The 21,384-nt window shown below is 43.2% G+C and overlaps 1 protein-coding gene across 1 annotated transcript; it reads right to left on the bottom strand.

Annotated features, from left to right (window-relative positions):
- Positions 1-444: 444 nt before the first annotated feature.
- Positions 445-16,580, bottom strand: LOC137844259 (cytosolic phospholipase A2 gamma-like). The gene is made up of 9 exons (XM_068660462.1): positions 15,441-16,580; positions 10,912-11,031; positions 9,910-10,052; positions 5,755-5,956; positions 5,395-5,512; positions 2,993-3,133; positions 1,771-1,824; positions 1,134-1,211; positions 445-575 (listed from the first exon to the last, which is right to left on the bottom strand). The coding sequence occupies exons 1-9, from the start codon at positions 15,450-15,452 to the stop codon at positions 445-447; spliced, it is 999 nt and encodes a 332-aa protein (XP_068516563.1). The 5' UTR covers positions 15,453-16,580.
- Positions 16,581-21,384: the final 4,804 nt, after the last annotated feature.

Raw genomic sequence — 21,384 nt, 5'->3', positions numbered from 1 at the left:
AAAAAATGAAAGGAAAATGAAGTGGAGAAAAAGCTAAAAGCCAGTGACATTAAAGAAACACATACACATCAACTTACATGACAACTTTTTCCAACAAATGCATGTGGGCTTTTGTAGTAAATCGCAGGATTTGTAGAAAATCCTGTGAATTTTTCTAAATGGGGTGAGGAGAGCATCACCATTACAGTAAGCATTAATGTGCAATACTTGCCTCTAAATTCCTTTTCTATTTCTTTGCAAAGATTAACACAGGTCTCTATTCTTTCCTCCTTTGTTTTCATCACCCAAGTCTTATGCACTTTAAGGCACATTTGGTAGGATGCACGTTTTTTTTCATCTTCTTAAAAAGAGAAAAGAAGAAAAGGAAAGTATAAGAATATACAACAAAGGAATTTGTGAAGTCAGATTACTGAGAGTGCAGGTACGAAGAAACTTCCACATCATTCACTTGCCTGACAATATTTTCAACAATTTATTGAAGACTTCTTCAGGATCTCTCCCACTTACAGCACAAATCTGAAGTTCTAGTAGAAGCAAAACAGTCTGAGAAAACTCGGTGGTATTTGACATGCTTTCTAAGAAAGACAAGATAGAAGTTACATCAGGATGGAATTTATCTTACCAAACATCAGCATGATGGTATTGATCTAAGTAGATGGTAACTAACATGAATTAGTGAAGATGTAGTCATTGTATCAGATGGAATCTGTAGAAAGCCTGCCCTCATTTGTCTTATCCTAAAAAAAGTTTAGACTGGTGAGAGGAACCATGTAGCAAAGTGAATATTTCTCCCTGCTGACAATAAAAACATCTAACACTGAGCTTTTCACATCTGGATGGCTATAGAATCATACCAGAATAGAAATAGTCTTTGTTTTCATTCTGGAAGAAAAACTCCATGAAACACAACAGCAGGAGGAGTAGCAAAAGTTGGAGTAAATGGGAATTAGTTACGTGTTGAAGACCTTACAAATTATTACATGTGTGAGAGGGGGAAAAGGGCCTGGATTTCCTTGTACCTTGCCTGACAATCCTAACAGTCCCCCAAGGGATTACATGGGGAAAGCAAATCAGTGTTTAATTAAAAAAAAAAAAAAAAAGGCAAAAAAGCACAAAGAATCACAATAACCCACCATGACCATATCCATATGGGCTGCACATCCTTGTCTCACAGGAACTTAGTAACCTTTTTAACAACCCCTTGATATAGTCTAGAAAGAAATAAAAAAAAAAAATAAAAAATATAATTAAAATAAGAATACCCCTTCTCATAAAATAGTCATTGTCTTTCAGTAAAAGACATCAAGAAATCTAGCCTTGCACTTAAATGTAAATATAAGTACAGTTCCATTTTAGATTCCTTGAAAGATCTCCCCTGTCTTCTGGCTGGCACTCTAGAAGAGCACTATTCTCCTACTGATTCTGTTCATCACTCATAGATCTGTGTTTTAAGTGCCAGATAAAGAGTGAAGCAAAGAAGGACCAAGTAACTCAACTTTATGCATGTCCTTTGCCACCAGGATTCCTGCCTGCCTCCATTTCAGCAGCAGGTCCACATTTTACCTAGTCTTCCTTTTGATGATTATGTACCTACAAAGCCCTTCTTGTTGCCCTTAACATCCCGCACCAGATGTAGTCATGACTGACACTTCAGGTCTCAATTAGCGGTATCTTCAATGCCCATGCGTAATTTGAAGTGCCCAAGGGTAATTTGAAGTATATGCTCAATTTGTAATTTGAACATAGAGGCAACGGAAAAAAACAGAGTACCTAGTATAGCCTTTAGAATTTCTTCCATGCTTCCCAAAGCACTCCCCCATAAGCCTGAAAGAAAAGAAAAAAAAAAAAAAAGTGGATAAAATACTTGTTTTATGTTTGTCTTACTAAGAATCCAATACAAGATTGCCTTTCAATAGTACACTCCTCTTACCTAACTTTCAAAACCTGTCAGGTAGAAGTCTAAATCAAAACTACTTGCATAGTTTTCCCTTATTGTCCACTGAAACGATTATACAGCTTAAAATCTGATTTATTCCTTCTTCCTCATGCCAGGTCTACAGTTCAGTGGGCTATTTTTTATTTTTTTTTATTTTTGACATTAAGGCCAGTATCCCATAGCAAACACTGAATACTCTCGCACTGTAGAACTCTTGGTTGAACACTTCGCTGTGCAGACCCCACACATGAGCCCAGAACCATAAGTACTCTTCATTTCTTCACTGTATTTTGATTATTATTATTTTTTTCTGTCTGAATTAATTAAATAGCCAGAATTAGAGTGGATTTTCTGTTTGTTTGTTGAGTTTATGTTTTGTTTTGTTTTGTTTTTCCTAGAGGGAATGATGCCAAGCACATGTTTTGAGGAGACCGGGGCATGAAGTGATCAAATGCAAGATGTGTTTAAGGGTGATACATATATCTAGATGTGTCATAGACAAGTGAGATGAGATTTGCAGCTGTAGGTAGGGAATAAAAAGATTTGGCACCTGGACTGAAACAGAGTGAAACAAATTGAAATAATAGGAGGAACCAGTCCTCACAGGGTGCATCTGATTTGGGAAGCATCACTCCCTGTAAAGTAAATATGCTGAGATTATAAAACATTTAGACAGTTAGGCTGGGAATATTTTACTAACTTTACTAACCTAGGATGGAGGTCTCTAATTTTCCTTAATGACCACATAAAACCGGTCAGTTTAGGTAGTGGAGAGTAGGGAGGTATTCAGATGTTCCCATCTGGACGTTTAAAGAGAGACAAACTGGTCTCCAGAATTCTCCATTATTATACATGCATACGTAATATATATACACACACAAAATACAATAATAGCTACATTATTATAACCTGCAGAAAGATACAGAATAGTACACCTGTTTATATATATATATATATATATATATATATGTATATATCCATATATACCTGTATATATATACAGAATACAAATATAGATAGATAGATATTCTACAAAGAAGAATCAGGAAGATTTACCTTGCATGTAAAAAATGCTTTTTTCCTTTTTCTTCTCCATCAGTTTACCATTTTCAAATTTACTTCCAAAGTTCTCCGTACTCACAAAAGCACCCAAGGCAGCATATCCAGCCTCATGTGGAGTGAATTCAAACCAGGTCTCTGAGAAAATCAAAGAATATTGTGTTTTGTCACACAATATTCAGAAGTATAGCTGACCTCACCATCCCAAGATAGCACTCAGGTTGTTTTTCTTTTCCTTTCTTAAATCACCTGACTTTATCTGACAAAGATGAATTTTCATATGGGAAACAAAGATAGTCATAGCATGCTATGCCTGCTGCTTGTTATGCTCTTGGTATCCTTTATAACCTGGCCTCCAACTGCTACACCTGAAAGGTCTGGGATTCCTGCAGATCATCCGTCAAATTGTACAGCTCTGAATAAATCTCTCAGATGTGCTCATAGGCCTCTCAATGCTTATCAACTAAGAGAGTCCTTCTGCTCATGTGGCGTGACTGCCCTAATACACTTTACATGTAGTGTCAGTGAAGAGAAGAGAAAGGGTTTGATTCAAGTACCCACATATATGTTACCAGGGACTTATGGTACCAGGGACCTATCCTGAACTGAGTCATCTGCCTGGAGCTGACTGTTATGATGTAGGATGGAAAGGAAGCCCATACTGTTATAGAGGAGTAGGTGAAGTAGGCAGAGTATGGTAAGACTGAGGCAGGGGTTAACCACTCTGCCTGCTCTGTGCTACATGTTCTGCAATGAAAGGGTTAACTTTTCTGCCTAGAATTTAGGACCTAACCACTTTGTCTCTGCCCAGAGCTATAAACATTGGCCTGAGAACTTTCATCTGATGGGCTGGGAACAACAGATTATTTGAGAGAAACACCAAAATTCCTGTTTTGAGAAAAAATCAGCTTCAGAGAAGATCAAGGCCTCAGGAACACATAACAAAGGATTGGTGCCAACCCAAGGCCCACACCTGTCCTGTGCCAAAGCTCTGTTTTGCATGGAATAAGGTAAGATGTTCTGCAGACTTGGGACTGCTGTAACAATATGATTGTATATGTTTGCAGAGTGCCTTATTGCAAATTGTATATAAACTACTGCAAATTTTGTGTGTGTGCTCTCTCCCTCTCATTTCCCTAATTGAGCAGCTGTCTGATGATCATGACTAAATCTTACTAAAAACGTTTACTAAAAGGAGGTAGAAATTCCCCCTTTGTCACAGAACATCCCGAGTCACTTTTGTGACAAAAGGATTCTCAAATGTGAATAGAGAGAACTTTACAAAAGAACTGAGCCCCTCTGAATACTCAGATGGAGGCCAAGGAGTTCTATGATGGCACCAGAAGTCTATATTCCAGCTTCCACATTGTGGTGGTGCAGACCCTCCCTCCACCTCACCCCCCCACCTCCAGCAACTCTTCAGTGTCAGGATTGCCATTGTTACAAGTGCAGTGAGTTGGGATGATTAGGCACTCCCTAACTTAACCTGGAACTCCTGCTACCTGGCTACCTGAACTGTACAATCTGGAAAGTACTGGAATTGTATGGTTGGTTTGGCAACACAAGGATTACCTAACATGACTTGTGGCCAGAATGGAAAAATACTGACCAAAGCCATTCATCTCACAGTCCTATAAATACCGGTCCTAAGCAAAAAGCCCCCTTGAGCTCTCCAGGACCACAGTGGGCTGTGACCTAGGATCTTTCCCTTAGGAGGGATGCCTATTAGGGCAGACTCCTTGAGGTTCAATGATTGTCTGCTGAATAAGCTGAGTCAGGCGAAGGTGAGTACTTCAACAAAAGAAAAGTTCTTGATCGTGAAACTCAATAGGTTGAGTTTAGAAATCCCCCAATCCCTTGTTGTATAGAAATCACCAGTCCCTTGCTCTACAGAAATTACTAATACCTTGTGTGTGAGCAGTGCTATTTACAAATCTTTAACTAAGTCACTGTATGGATTGCAGCAAACGCTACTGACTTCTTGTATTAAATATGATAATGATTAACTAATGATAAAAAGCTGCTAAGGAAAAAAACAAACAAACAAACATACAAACTAATTTGTGATTTACCGTAAAGGAATTCATACATCTTAAATTGCTGCTACATGAGACCTGCATAAAATTTCATCTACAACCTACATTTTGAAGATCTATTTTATTGATGTCTTATCTAATCTGTTTAGTTTATTCTGTTCTGGAGTTGTCTCACTCTCCTATCACGCAAGTGACCTTTACAGAATATGATTCAGCCCCTGGAAGTGCCTCTTTTTCTCCATCATTTGTCAAAATGGGGTTGGGTATAAGCACAGTTTCTGTCTGCCATTGCCTTAAAGGAACCTAATCGTATTTAAGATATCTGATGGTATTTAAAATACTGTAAGATGAACCCATATTTACCTGGAGAGCTTGCACCCGCTTCACTCAGTTTTTTCTTATCCACTGCTGCATAAATTGGGTAAGGGTTTATTCCACTCTCTGAGGCATCCCTGTAATCAGTCAGCTTGTTCTCATCAAACTGGAAAATAAGTATGAACATCAGTTGTTGTTCCTCCTTCTGTACTACTGGGGATAACCCCACTTTGGAGAATAGAGTTGGATTAACCTCTCTACCTTTACATATCCAGAGATTAGACATAATGCTCTAAAATTTTGCTTCAACTTATACAACTCCTCAAAACATTCACAAAAGTCAAATTCAGTTGCAATTACTTTGAGATGTTCAAAACATTCAAAAGGTGTTTGCAATTAGTTTCTTACCTGATGCAGTATTCCGTATACAACACAGGCCCAGACATCAGTGAGTGAGTAATGTTCATCTTCTGATGACTCCTCTAAATATTTTATTTCCTTCCCAATGTCACAACTGTCCACTGTGAGAATTTTGATTAGATTCTCTTCCAGGGACTTTTTTTTTTTTTTTTCTGACCATTTCCCATCTGTATACAGCATGGACATGCACCTTTTAAGGAGAAAGAAAAATCCGTTCTATAGTAAAGAGGGAAATGAATAGAGCTTTGATTTTTTTTTTCATTCCAATCTGCATGCAGATATTGGAATGATTTAAAATATGTATGGGAAGAAAAAGAACTCATAGGCTTCTCCACAAGCAAGGAACTTTGCAGCATAGAAGGATGTCATTGTTCATTGATAATTTGCTTCCCACTTGCATTCTGATAAAGTCATTTAATTAGTTAGATGACATGAAGCTGAATTTCAGGTGGTTACATGCCATTTATTTAGGGTAAATTGCTGTAGGAATACAGATTTTGCATAAATCTTTAGTGGGAAAGATGTGAAGCCTGCTAAGAAACAGATAATCCATTAAAGAACATGGAACAAACTTAAGTAAAATGAATTACATCATGTCACCATTTTTACAAACTTGTGAAATTTTTAGTCTGTTATCAGGTCCAATAAATTTGGTATATTTGCAGTGTGGCATCATATCCTACTAAAATATCATCTCTGCTAACTACTTGCAGAGATGTGAAGGGCTCAGACTGTTCCAAGACCAACTCTATGGCCCTAATAACACCTAATAAATTAAGGTGTATAGAATTACTTTCTTCATCAAGAGCAGCCTGTTGTCTGTGTATTGACTCTGTACAATGAAGATCATAAAATCATAGAGTCATAAAATAGTTTGAGGTGGAAGTGACCCTAAAGATAATCTAGTTCAATCTCTCCCTTTAATGGGCACAGACAACTCCCATTTGATCAGGTTGCCCAAAGTCCAATCTGGCCTTGAACATCTGCAGGGATGGGGCATCCACAACTTCTCTGGGAAATCTGTTCCAGTGCCTCACTACTGTAATAGTCAAGCACTTCATAGAATCATAGAATTATTCAAGTTGGAAAAGACCTCTAAGGTCATCTAGTCCAACATTTAACCTAGTACCGACAAGTTCACCACTAAGCCATGTTTCTAATTCTACATCAAAATGTTTTTTGAAGACCTCCAGAGATGGTGACTCAACCACTTCCCTGGGCAGCCTATTCCAATGCCACACAACCCTTTCAGTAAAGAGATTTCTCCTAATAACCAACCTAAATCTCCTCTGGCAAAGCTTGAGGCCATTTCCCCTCATCTTATCACTTGGTGTTTGGGAGAAGAGACTGATCCCCACTTCATTACAACCTCTTTTAAGGTAATTGTAAAGTACCATAAGGTCTCCCTGAGCCTTTTTTTCTATAAGCTAAATAACCCCAGCTCCTTCAGCTGCTCCTCATAAGACTTGTTCTCTAGACCCTTCACCGGATTTGTTGCCCTTTTTTGGGTTCTCCAGAGCCTTCACCAGTTTTGTTGCCTTTCTTTGGACATGCTCCAGCACCTCGATGCCCTTCTTGTAGTGGGGGGCCCAAAACTGAACACTATGTTCATGGTGTTCATACCAGAGCTGGGTACAAGGGGAAACTCACTTCCTTAGTCCTGCTGACCACACTATTTCTGATACAAGCCAGGATGCTTTTGGCCTTCTTAGCCACCTGAGCACATTGCTGGCTTGTATTCAGATGGCTAGTGACCAATACCCCCAGGTCCCTATCTGCCGGGCAGTTCTCCAGCCACTCTCCCCCAAGCCTCTAGCACTGGTTGGAGTTGTTGTGCCCCAAGTGCAGGACCCAGCACTTAGACTTGTTGAACCTCATACAGTTGGCCTCAGCCCATCAGTCCAGTCTATCCAGATTCCTCTACAGAGCTCTCCTACCCTTGAGCAGATCAACACTCGTGCCTAACTTGGTGTCATCTGAAAACTTACTGAGGGTACACTCGACTCCCTCATCCAGATCACTGATAAAGATATTGAAGACAACTAGCCCCAATACTGAGCCCTGGAGGACACCACGAGTGACCAGCCTCCAACTGGATTTAACTCCATTCACCACAACTCTTTGGGCCCAGCTACCCAGCCAGTTTGTAACCCAACAAAGCATACACCTGTCCAAGCCTTGAGTAGCCAACTTCTTCAGAAGAATGCTGTGGGAAACAGTGTCAAAAGCCTTACTGAAGGTGAAGGTGATATGGTAGACCACATCTACAGCCTTTCCCTTGTCCACTGAGCACATCACCTTGTCATAGAAAGAGATCAGGTTTGTCAAGCAGGATCTGCCTTTGATAAACCCATGCTGACTGGACCTTGTCAGGGCCTGATCAACCCTGGGCCAGGGTTGTCCTGCAAGTTCTGTGTGATGGCACTCAGGATAAGCTGCTCCACAAGCTTTCCCAGCACCAAACTCAGACTGACATTTCTTCTTAACATATCTAATCTAAACCTACCTCTTTTAGTTTAAAACCATTATGCTTTGTCCTATCACTACACTCTCTGTTAAAGAGTTCCTCTTCAGCTTTCTCACAAGGCCCTCTTTAAATACTGGAAGGCTGCTGTAAGGACTCCCTGGAGTCATTTCTTCTCCAGGCTGAACAACCACAACTCCCTCACCCTGTCTTTGTAGAAGAGGTGCTCCAGCCCTCTGATCATCTTCGCGACTCTCTTCTAGACCTGATCTAACAGGTCCATGTCTTTCTTATGTTGGAGCTGAATACTGTTCTCTAGATGGTGTCTCATGAGAGCAGAGAAGAGGGAGAGAATCACCTCCTTCAATCTACTGGCGATGCTTGTTTTGATGCAGCCCAGGATATGGGCTTGGCTTTCTGGGTTACCAGCACACATTGGCAGCTCCTGTTGAGTTTTTCATCCAGCAACACTGCCAACTCCTCCTCAGGGCTATTATCAGTCCATTCACAGCACAGCCTGTATTTGTGCTTAGGGTTGCCCCAGACCAGAAGCAGGACCGTACACTTGGCCTTGTTGAACTTCATGAAGTTCAAAGAGGCCCACCTGTCAAGTCTGTCTAGGTCGTTCTGGATGGCATCCTATCCATCTAGTGTGAGGATGTTTGGGATTACTGCAGACACCACATAGGGCTCCTAACCACAGATAGTGACACTTGAGGTGTAAAGTGTCCAAGACTTCCACAGGAGCTGTAGACCTGTGTCCTTGTGAACCACCTGAAGAAAACCAGAATTTTCTTCTATAACATCTAAGCTGTTGCTATAAGTCTATCTTTACAGATCATAAACCTATCCCCTTAAATAAAAGAGAAGGCTAGGTGTATATAGGTGTACATACAGGCACATGTATTTAGTTGTCTAAATTAAGTGTGCAACAATCCATGCATGTCGCTGACAATGGTGCACATAGACATTAAATTAAAATGGCACCTGTTCCTGAATGTCGTTTCTTTCCATTGCATAAAAGATACATCTGAAAAGTAAATCAAGTACAAAATTCAAGAGAATAACCATGCATATATATAATGTTATTTAACGTGTCATGTGTGTGAGACATCACTACAAATTTAGTAGATTTGATGCACTATATGTAGGAGACCCAGTGCTTTTCCCAACAGGAAGGGGGCAGGCAAAGTAGGTAAAATGGTAGCAGGTGTTTACATTTATGCACCTTGAGTCATTCCCATACACTCGAAAGATGTAGCTAAGTTTTATAGGCCCTTTCTAAAGGTTACATAACCTCTATTAAACAAGCCCCTTTACTTCTGAGTAGTATGGTACCCAGAAGTTTTCAACATTTTCCTGGCTGGTTGTCACTTTTCTGCTCTCCTCATCATCATTAACCTGTAAACAAGGGGAATTATATCTTCAAGAAGGTAAGACAGAGTTAGCTTAATTGAGAAGTTTTCCTCTCTAGGGATGAAAGATCAGTCTTGCTGGACTGTAGGTGATATTATAAGTATTTCCCGTGCCTCTCACCTTTTTACAGGCACATCTCACCTGCCGCTAAGTTCATCAGTTGTGAGCCCCATACAGGGTTCTGAACAGTGAAGAAAGTGTCAGATTTCTACTGAATCTATGAAGCAGTTCACTTACTATCACACCAGTCAACAGGTACCTACCAAGTGGATCCTGACACCCCACACAGATACATGACAGCATCCAAGATATTCTGATTTTTCAGCTCCACCAAGGTTCCTAGCAGGGCTATCATAGCACGCAGGCCTCCTCCTGATCCCAGAACAACAATGTTAGGTACATTATTCTGAGGAGAGGAAGACAGAAAACACCAGTACATAAAGGTTAATCTTGATGCACTCTCTTTAGAGCAAAGGCTTAACAAACAGTCAGGGATAAGGGCCCTTGAAGTTCTCGCCTCACCTGTTAGTTTTGTTTAGGACACATTCCATAATCTACCTGCTTTCCCCTATTTCTCTTTTCCCTTTACATAACGGTCACAAATTATGTTCTCCTTTATATTGTCCCACCATGAATGAACCGCACTTGTCTTTCTGATATGTAATTTTGTTCTGGCTATGTTTCTGTGATGTTGCTTCAAAACATAATTATATCTTGAGAAGTATGTACTGTGTTTCTCTGTTCCGTCTCCAAGACCTTTATTTGTTATTTTTTTCCAAAAGTGAAAGATAGAACTATTATAGCCAGCCAAGACATTTCTAAAGAAGTATGCTGTACTGCATTCAACTAGATTGGAGTCAACTTTCTTTATAGCAGCCAATATGGTGCTGTATTTTGGGTTTCAGGCTAGAATGGTACTAATAACACACCAATAATTTGACTGTTACTGAACAGTGCTGCCACAGCATCAAGACTCTCTCTTTCCCACTCCGCACTCCACCCCCAGAAAGCAGGCTGTGGGTGAGCAGGAGGCTAGGAGGCAATAGAATAGGTACGGGACAACTGACCCAGATGGACTAAAGGAATATTTCATACCATGTGATGTTGTTCTGGTTTTGGCTGATATACAGTTAATTTTCTTGAGGTTAATAATTTGAAAATTGACCTCATTAATTGACAAATTATTGGCCTCACTTCAAATGACAGTCTGTGTTACATCACGGGAGTGTTATCCTTTTTACCTTAACATGATTGTCAGTGCTTACCTCCTCAAAATGAACATCAAGTAATTCATGCAGGCACATCTGCACTCTTCCTCTTCTATTCCGAGTGGCTCTTATCTCACCTTCTGAGAGATCGCTAGACAAACGAACTTCATTATTAACCTGGCATAAAAAATGAAATACATTCAGGGTAAGAACATTTCTCACTACATCAAATTTAATACACAGTATCCATACATATGATCCAGCTCTCCACAGACTAACCAATGTTTACCCTGATTTAATACCTAACATCATCAAAAAGAAGATCAGAGAACTCGTTTTTCTAGTATACTTTAAATAGAGGATAGAAGGGCAGAATTCTTGTTGAAACAATTTATCAACTGCAGTCAAATTCAACAACTGATTTCCTTGAGTCAATGATATATCTTTCAGTTAAAAACAAATGTCTAGCTGGAACTAATGTTCACAATAGCCTAAAGAAATAGAACTTTCACAGGTTTCTCTTATAGATCTGATATATGTTTGTGGCAGCATTCATTTCACTTAATTTCACTTCATTTCACTTAGATTTCACCCTGAGATCTACAGTACCTGAACATAATAGAGTCTTAGAATCACACAGTCACTGAACAGTTTTGGTTGGAAGGGGCCTTTAAAGATCATCTAGTTCCAACACTCCTGGCATGTCTGGGAAGACACACCTTCCACTAGACCATGTTGCTCAAAGCCCCATCTAAGCTGGCCATAAACACTTCCAGGGAGGGAGCATCCACAATTTCTCTAGGCAACCTGTCCCAGTGCTTCACCACCCTCATTGTGAAGAATTACTTCCTTATATCCAATCTAAATTTACTCTCTCTTAGTTTGAAAACATTGCCCCTTGTCCTCTCATTACACACCCTGGTAAAGCATCTCCCAATCTTTTCTGGAGGCTTTCTGTAAGTATTGGAAGACCTCTATAAGGTCTCCCTTTATTGCTCTCTCCTCTTCCTTAGAGAAGGAGACATCTTTAAGTTAAATAACCCCAGCTCTCTCAACCTATCTTCATAGAAGTGTTCCATGCTCTGATCGTTTTTGTGGTTCTCCTCTGGACCAACTGTAATAGGTCCATGTCTCTCTTGTGCTGGGGGCCACAGAGCTGGATGCAGTATACCTAGCAGGATATCGTGAAAGCAGAAGAGATTGGGAGAATCACCCTCCTTGATCTGCTGGCCATGGGCTTTGATGCAGCCTAGAATAAAATTGGCTTTCTGGGCTGTAAGCACACATTACCAGTTCATGTCAAGTGTTTCATCCACCAGTACCCCCAACTCCTTTTCTGCAGGGCTGCTCTCAATCCATTCATCGCATAGTCTGTATTAATATTTGTGATTGCCTGAACCCAGGTGCAGAACCTTGGCTTGGCTGAATTCCCAAAATAGAACCCTGAGGGATGAGACACCACTCATCACTGGTCTCCACCTGGACATTGAGATATTGACTGCAACTGTTTTAATGTGACCATCCAGCCAATTCCTTATACACTTAGCAACTTCATCTCCCAATTCCCTCACCATTCCTGGATGCAACTCATCAGGCCCCATCAACTTGTGCATATTCAGATTCTTCTGATGGTATCGAACCTTGCTTTCTCCTACAGAGGTGGGACTTCATTCCCCCAGTCCCTGCCCTGAGATTCTGTGACCTGGGAGGTATTGAATGAGCAATTGCATGTGAATACTGAGGCAAAATATTGTTGAGTACCTCAGCCCTCTCCATATCAGTTATAGCCGTTAACATTTCTTGAAATTAACATTAACATTAACATCTCTTAAAGTGGGGCCTCATGAGGACAGAGTAGAAGGAGACAATAGACAATGGGACAGTGTAGAAGGAAGGAGAAGAAAAGTAATTTTTAACACAAGGACTGAGTCATTGTCATGTTGCATCATGCTAGTCACCACAAATCCTAGGGATTCATGATTTATGGACTGGTGGCTTTGGTTGCTCCACCTTAGCAACACTGCCCATATTCCCATAACTGTCATCGAATGTTATCATTTGAACAAGACTTCCTATGCTAAAAACATTCATAAATACTGTGTACATCCAAAGGCAATAAAAAGACCAATGTTAGCCTAAACATGTATACAAGTAGTATACTACTACTGTATAACTGATTAGGATAACATTGGTCTTTTACTAGCTATTAATGGTTAGTTGACTCAGATTGATTTGATAATTTATATCAGAAAGCAGTTCGGAGTTCCCAGCATTCTGCTTCTTAAGAAGAGAATGGAAGTTTTATGATAAAGTGTGAATAACCCTTTGGTATAACACCCAATTGTTAACAACCTAATTTCAAAATTATTCAAAAGGTAACAAACAGGTGGGCACTTGTGTACACAAAACAAACTGAAATATTCATAGAATCATAGAATGGCTTGGGTTAGAAGGGACATTGAAGATCATCTAATTACAACCCCCTTGTCATAAACAGGAATGCCACCCATTAGATCAGGTTGCTCAGGGCCTCATCTAACCTGGTCTAGAACACATCCAAGGATGGGGCATCCACAGCCTCTCTAGGCAACCTGTTACAGTGCCTTGCCACCCTCTCAGTGAAGAATTTCCTCCTAATCTCTAATCTAAATCTCCCCACTTTTAGTTAAAAAAATAAAAATTAAAAAAAAAAAAACACACCATTCCCTCTTGTCCTGTCATTATCTGATGCAGCAAAAAGTTTCTCTCCATCTTTCCTATAAGTTCCCTTTAAGTATTGAAAGGCCACAACGAGGTCACCCCAGAGCCTTCTCTTCGGTAGGCTGAACTCTGCCTTTCTTCAAGGAGAGGTGCTCTGGCCCTCTGATCAACGACGTGATCCTTGTCTGGAACTGTTCTAGAAGATCAACATCCTTCTTGTGCTGGGGGCTCCAGAACTGGACACAGTACTCCAAGCGGGGCCTCATGAGGGCAGAGTAGAAGGAGACATCCCCTCCCTTCACCTGCTGGCCACTCCTCTTTTGATTCAGCCCAGGACGCAGTTGGCCTCCTGGGCTTCAACCACGCACCGCCAGCTCATGTCGAGCCTTTCATCCACCAGAAGAACCCCCAAGTCCTTTTCTGCAGGGCTGTTTTCAATGAGTTCTGCTCCCAGTCTGTACTCCTGTCTGGGTTTGCCCCGACCCAGGTGCAGCACCTTGCACTTAGACTTGTTGAACCTCATTAGGTTCACATGGAACCACTTCTCAAGCTTGCCCAAGTCCCTTTGGATGGTGTCCCTTCCTTCTGTTGTATTGACTGTTCCGCTCAGCTTGGTGTCATCTACAAACATGCTGGAAAGTGGGTTCACGCGATACCACTGTCTATGTCATTGATAAAAATATTAAACAGTACTGGTCCCAGGAGAGATCCCTGATGGACACTACTCATCACCACCTGGACCTAGAGCCATTGACCACCACTCTTTGGGAGCGGCCTTCTAGCCAACTCCTTATCCATGGAATTGTCCACCCATGAAATATATTTCTCTCCAATCTGGAGATCAGGATGTCATGTGGGACTGTGTCAAAGGTTTTGCAGAAGTCCAGATAGATGACATCAATCAGTCTTCCCTTGTCAACTGCTGTAGTCACTCCATCACAGAAGGCCACCAGATTGCTCGGGCACCATTTGCCCTTGGTGAAGACATGATGGCTGTCTCAGATCACCTCTTTGTCTTGCATGTGCCTGGACACTGCTTCCAGGAGGATCTGTCCCATGATCTTGCCAGGCTCATCGGTCTGTAGTTCCACAGGTCCTCCCTTCTACCCTTTCTAAAAATGGGAGTGATGTTTCCCTTTTTCCAGTCGCCATCACATTCTCCTGACTGCCAGGACTTTTCAAATATGATGGGGAGAGGCTTGGCACCTACATCAGCTGATTCCTTCAGGACCCTAGGATGCATGTATCAGGCTCCATAGACTTCTACTTGTTTAGTTTCATCAGGTGGTCTCAAGCCTGTTCTTTGCTTACAGTGGGTGGGACTTTCCCTCCCAGCCTCCATCTGTAGGTTCAGGGAAATGAGAGACATGGGAAGCCTGACTGGCAGTGACGACTGAGTCAAAGAAGTTATTGAGTACCTCAGCCTTCTCCATGTCAGTTATAGCCATTAACATTTCTTGACATTAACATTAACATCTCTTAACATCAATGGAGAGAAACAACCTCTTCTAGAATACCACTCCTAAACCATATTTCATACACTCCAGAGATACTGTTGCACTGTTCCACTTCACTAGGAAATTCATACATGATTAGCTCATATGTAGAAATCTATATTGCAGATGTTTGCAGTCAGTGAGATGAATCCTATCCTTACTCTCATTCATTTTTTGGATGTTTATCTTTTGATATCATCTAGACAGGAAGACTCAAATAATTGAAGTTAGTCCCTACAAATACTTTGCAGAGTAACATATGCATGAAGTACATAGAACATCCATTTTCAAAATCATTATTACATAAGTGTCATAGAATATGGACAATGAAGCAGACAGAAGAAGAGTTAGAAAACAGAGAGGGAAACTAGGGTAAGGGAAAGAGCATACCTCGGTAGCCATTGAGACGTCCGTCTTGGTATCCTATAGATCTTTGAAAAAGTTATGAAGAGCAATGTTTTAGTTCAGAGTAAATTTGCAACTGGAAAGTGTTGAAGAATGGCTCAAAGAGCAATGGCACGGGTCCCTAGAGGAATTGTACAAGCAAGGCAATTAAAATACAGAGTTTATAGCCGTGCAGTAGGTCGGATGAGAAGCACTCTTGTGAAAAGTGCCAGGGCAGTCCGTCCTTGAGAGAGAGATAAACAGGTGGATCTGAGGCCCGGGAAGATAAGGGAGTAGCTTATGCGCTGTAACCGCAAGTAGGAGAAACAGTATTTTTTGCAACACTTCTAGCCTTAGCCAATAGGATAGTGACCAGTAGGCATAATTATTGCTGTGTGTATAAATATACGGATATCTGCGCAATAAAGTTGAAGCTTGTACTACCACTCATATTGAGCTGATCACTTGCTTCCCTGCGCCAAACTCAGCAGGTCCCTGCACCCGCAAGTGGCGCCCGAACAGGGACAACATGGAACCGAGGCGCGGTGAGGACAAGCACTGATTAGCAGCAAATCGGAGGGCAGAAGATTGCCTAGACTGACCTAAAAAGGGGTCTTCACGGTCCGGAGGGCTACCAGTGTGGATAGACACGGAGCTGCACAAATCGCGGACAGACGCAGCGCGGATAGATGCAGAGAAAAGGCCAGCACTATGCATAAGGACATAGCCCTCAACTTATTGCAACGCTTTTTAGAAAAGCGAGGGGTAGAAGGAATTAAGCATATTTCAGGGCTTATAGCCTTTGGGGTAGCAAAGGAATTTTTTGGTAACCCTGAGTCATACTTTGATGTGGAAGAATGGAGAACTTATGGGGACTGTTTGTGGGATTTAGCTATAGATGATGATAAAATGGTTAAAAAATTAATGAAACCGTGGCGGGAAACTATTAGTAGTTTAAAAAGATACAAGTTAGAACAGCAAGTTGCAGCTGTGGCTACCCAGAAATTAGGAGATCAGCCCCTAGAATCAGAGGGACTGTTCTCGGTGGGAGGCGATTACTCGCCTATACCACCGTCTGGGTTGACCGATAACTGTTGAGCCACGGCACCCGTCGCCAGGGCCCCCCAGGGCGTCACTCCCTTCCCCCCCTCCCCCCCCCCCCCAGTAAAAGGGCGTCACACACACACACACACACACACCCCTAGTAAAATAGTAAAAGCCCGGATGCAGATCAGGAGGCATGGCCTACGGCACCACCCCTTCCGACCACGGTCGAAACTGGGATACAAGTCTCAGGAGCAGAAGACGAGGTTTCCGACAACGAGGAGGAGGTGGTGGGGCGACTCATTTTAAAACTGAAAGAGGATACACCCAGGGAGAGCCTTAAGGCTCCCACTAAGCCACTGCCAAAGCCCTCCCCACAGGGGATAGAAAGGGTTAATTGACAGGCGATAGCCAGAGAGGCGGCAGATGCTCAGGACTTTGAATTGCTGAGCCCCCTCGCTGATCAGGCTTTCCCAGTAACCTATGGGCAGGGGGCTGCGGGTCTGCAGGGAGCTCACACCCTGCTTGACTGGAAACTACTATCCCAGCTGAGAGCCACAGTAGAGAGTGGGTTGCATAGTGAGCCGACCAAACAGCTGCTTAATTATATTTGGGGCAGCAGTATTTTATGTCCCGAGGACATCAAAACTATTGTAAGAATGATTATGACACAATCTGGCCAGCTGTTATGGCAGGCTCACTGGCAACGCATATGTGATATCAGTGCTCACACGCCCCGACCACCGGGAGATCCTTTAGAATACGTAACTACCGAGCAATTAATGGGGGTTGGGAGATTTGCATCGGTGGATATGCAGGTACAGTTAGGGCCGGAGATCAACAATGGCCACTCCCGTGTAATACTCCAACTCCGCTCTACCGGCCCACCACGAGATGGCGCCGCCGCCCACGATCCCAACACCTGCCCCACCTGTGATGCAGCCCGCCTACAGTCAGACGCCGCCAGATCACACCAACTACAACCAGCCACAAGGGAGAGCCTCGGACTGGATTTGGAAACCGCAGTAGAAGTGACTTTAATAGATCAGCGGCCATTAAAAATACCGACAACTTTTGAAGGACCACTGCTTATCAACAGAAGGCTGCAAGGAGCATTGTTGTTTGGATGGTCCTCTAGCGGATTAAAGGAACTCTTTGTGCTACCAGGAGTTACTGATGCGGACTACAATGGAATAGTACAAATCATGGCCCAAACAAGCTTCCCACCCATCCACATCCCGAAGGGAAGCAAGATTGCTCAATTAGTCCCTGTACCTGTACTTACAGCAGACCTGCAAACCGCATCAGAACGAGAACGTGGCAGTCAAGGATTTGGATCAACCGGGGGTTTGGTATTATTAACGTTACCTACGATGTCCAGTAGAGCGAAAAGAGACGCTCATGGTCTAACACCTGACTGTAAAGATGATGTTGAATTATGGTCAGCAACCGCGCAGATATTTGCCTCCTTCTTCACACCAGGGCTAGCAGCCGTGCGGGCGCTGACATCAATAGAAAAGTTGGCATGCTGGACAGTGAAACAGTTCAATGCAACTACCGACACCCTCTCTCAAATGATGGATGATATGGTCAGTCTACGACACTCAGTGTTGCAGAATCGGGCAGCCATTGACTTTTTGCTGCCTTGGCTCAGAATGGGGCTCAATAAAAAGGTATGGGATCTTGATCCAGACAGGAGACTTAGGGATTAATTAAATGTCCGACAAGAGGGTTATATTGTCACTCTGCATGTATGCTCTTGGTCTGAAAACTAATGAATTTTCACAGAATCACAGAATTTCTAGGTTGGAAGAGACCTCAAGATCATCGAGTCCAACCTCTGACCTAACACTAACAGTCCCCACTAAACCATATCCCTAAGCTCTACATCTAAACGTCTTTTAAAGACTTCCAGGGATGGTGACTCCACCACTTCCCTGGGCAGCCTGTTCCAATGTCGAACAACCCTTCCGGTAAAGAAGTTCTTCCTAACATCCAGCCTAAAACTCCCCTGGGGCAACTTAAGCCCATTCCCCCTCGTCCTGTCACCAGGCACATGGGAGAATAGACCAATCCCCACCCCGCTACAGCCTCCTTTAAGGTATCTGTAAAGAGCCATAAGGTCGCCCCCGAGCCTCCTTTTCTCCAGGCTGAACAAGCCCAGCTCCCTCAGCTGCTCCTCGTAGGACTTGTTCTCCAAACCCCTCACCAGCTTCGTCGCCCTTCTCTGGACCCGCTCAAGCACCTCGATGTCCTTGTAGCGAGGAGCCCAAAACTGAACACAGTACTCGAGGTGCACCCTCACCAGAGCCGAGTACAGGGGGATGATCACCTCCCTAGCCCTGCTGGTCACACTGTTTCTGATAAAAGCCAGGATGCCGTTGGCCTTCTTGGCCACCTGAGCACACTGCTGGCTCATATTCAGCCGACTATCAACCATCACTCCCAGGTCCTTCTCTGCCTGGCAGCTCTCCAACCACTCATCTCCCAGCCTGTAGCTCTGCTTGGCGTTATTGCACCCCAGGTGCAGGACCCGGCACTTGGCCTTGTTGAACTTCATGGAGTTGACCTCAGCCCATCGGTGCAGCCTATCCAGATCCTCCTGCAGAGCCTTCCTACCCTCGAGCAGATATGTTCTAAGGATATCAAGAGAGGGTTTGGGGACATGGCTGGGCAGGAAAGCTAGGAGAATAAGGATGAATTAGGGATGTCCAGAAAGGGTTGATGATAGGAATATTTTGGAGATACGCAGGGAGGTCCTCAGCCTGCAGGTAATTGCCCAAAGAGCACAGTGTTCTGGGCATTTTCTCAGAGCACAGGGGAGTAGAGAGGGGCCAGCTTTCCTGTGATTCCTCAAACCCTCCAGTTCACATTTTTTCCCACAGCACCTAAACCACCGCCACCATCTATTTATTCTCTCGAGTATGTGGATCCCAAATTTGTTTTGTCCTCTCAAATTTTTTGGCCATGGGTCAGCAAAGCCATTGATGAGTGTCAGGAGCTGGTCGCACTGCAGAATGTAGATGGCTCTTGGACCCTCAGCTCAAGCTTAGCTTCTGCACTGCAAGTCGATGAGGCTGAAATCAAGGGAAAGATGCCTGGTGAGGTAAGGAGATAATCCTTTGTGGTGCCAGGGTGTAGACTTGGGGCAGTGGGAACACCTTGGCTGGTGGAACCCCTTGGAATCCCAGGGCACCCAGAGGTGAGTGAAGGGGTCAGGAACCAGAGTCACAAAGGAAGAGGTGCTCAACAATGTCAGCGGGTCTGAGTCATTGTTCTTCTACAGGTCACGGAGCCAAGCATCTGGGCCACAGTACTGGCTGTGACCTGGCTGCAGAAGAAAAACAGGTATTATCAAGGCCTATGTGAGTTGCTGGAGGCCAAGGCTGTGACCTGGCTGTGCAGCCGAGCTGGTGAGTCTTATTTTCCAGATCTCCACAGAACGGCTTCCTCCCTGCTCTCTCCAGTGAGGCCTACTAGAGGCCTAGTAGTGGACCTCTTCAGGACCACTATTTCCTGGGAGTCCTGTGTCCCCTTTCTTCTTTCTGCCTGTGGACCTTTCTTCCTGCCTTACTCCCATGGTGCCCCTATCTCTCCCTCATTGCAGCATCCCAGTTGGACAAATGCCTGGAGGCAGCCAACACCCTCCTCGAGAGCAGCGTGGAGCTTGTTGCAGGAAGAACGGCCGAAAACATGACAGACACTAATATGGTTGGATCATGCTCCATTTTATTACCCCAATAGCCTGACTTTTACAGTGAACTTAACAGGGGCGGATAGTGTCTCACACAAGATTATTGGTCAAAAGCACTCAGACAAACAACTACAAGAAAACAACCCCCTTGTGATTAGCAGTCATGTAGACCGTGTCCTTGAAGCCAACTACCGGCAACAATATTTTTCTAAATTCCTCAGCTGGGTGATGTGGGAACACTGTCATTGGAACTTCTCATAGTCATCCTGGTAGCTTGGTTTGCTCAGATGCAGCAAGCCATGGGATCTTTGCTGTTTCAAAAATCCCTCAACAGGAGCTGAGTGTTTTTAGGCTCTGAGCACAACACATGCCTTGTGCTGCAGACCATCAGCATCTGTGGAATAAAACAGGACCACAAAACACAGCTTAAACTTCTTCACAGCTTTTCTTCTACTAGGTGAGCTGCATTTGTAGCATGCTGAACTCCTGAACAGTTCACAGCCTCCGGCATGTTTGGTTTGGGTGGGAGTGAGAGTTGGAGATAGCCTCTTCTAATTGTGCCTATCATCAACATCTCCAGACACAGTCCATCGTGGCCTAACAGAAACATGTTAGAGTGTGGGTGAATCACCATTTTGAGTCGCCTATCCATCCCAGGATTTCTATGGACCACCTAGGTGTTTTCCTTCATCTTCATTTCCCTCTAAAGTCTTTATAGTCATGGGGAGGGAATCATCAGGGTTATTATTATGCTCATCTGCAATGCTGGGAAAACCCTAGGAAGGGGCCCGTTTCTGTGTCCTCGTGTTGACTGGGACAGAGTAAATGTTCTTCATATGGTATGGTGTTGTGTTTTGAATTTAGGATGAGAATAATGTTGATAAAACAACAATGGTTTAGTTGTTGTGGAACAGTGCTTATACTAAGACAAGGACTTTTCAGCTTCTCACTCTAGCCTGCCATTGAGGAGGCTGGGGGTGCACAAGAAACTGGGCTGGGAGTGGACAGAATTAGGACAGCTAACCCAAACAGCCAAAAGGGTATTCCATACCATATGATGTCACGCTGAATAATAAATATGGGATGGCTGGCCAGAGTGAGTGCTGGGGCCGCTGCTTGGGGATGGCATGGGAAGGGCATCAGTCAGCAGGTGATGAGTGATGCATTGTGCATCACTTGCTTTCCATATCCTCTTATCATTATTATTTATAT

The sequence above is a fragment of the Anas acuta genome, chromosome 25 (genome assembly GCF_963932015.1).
Source record: "Anas acuta chromosome 25, bAnaAcu1.1, whole genome shotgun sequence".
NCBI lineage: Eukaryota > Metazoa > Chordata > Aves > Anseriformes > Anatidae > Anas > Anas acuta.
The sequence above is the reverse complement of the archived record's forward strand: the minus strand, read 5'-3'. Positions and strand labels throughout refer to the sequence as shown.

What these genes read in the sequence shown, in the direction of transcription:
- LOC137844259 (XM_068660462.1), bottom strand. An exon ending in TATACGGAATACTGCATCAG is followed by an intron (nt 5,513 to 5,754) that starts GTAAGAAACTAA and finishes CTTATTTTCCAG; the next exon opens with TTTGATGAGAACAAGCTGAC. An exon ending in AATTCTAAAGGCTATACTAG is followed by an intron (nt 1,212 to 1,770) that starts GTACTCTGTTTT and finishes ATTTCTTTCTAG; the next exon opens with ACTATATCAAGGGGTTGTTA.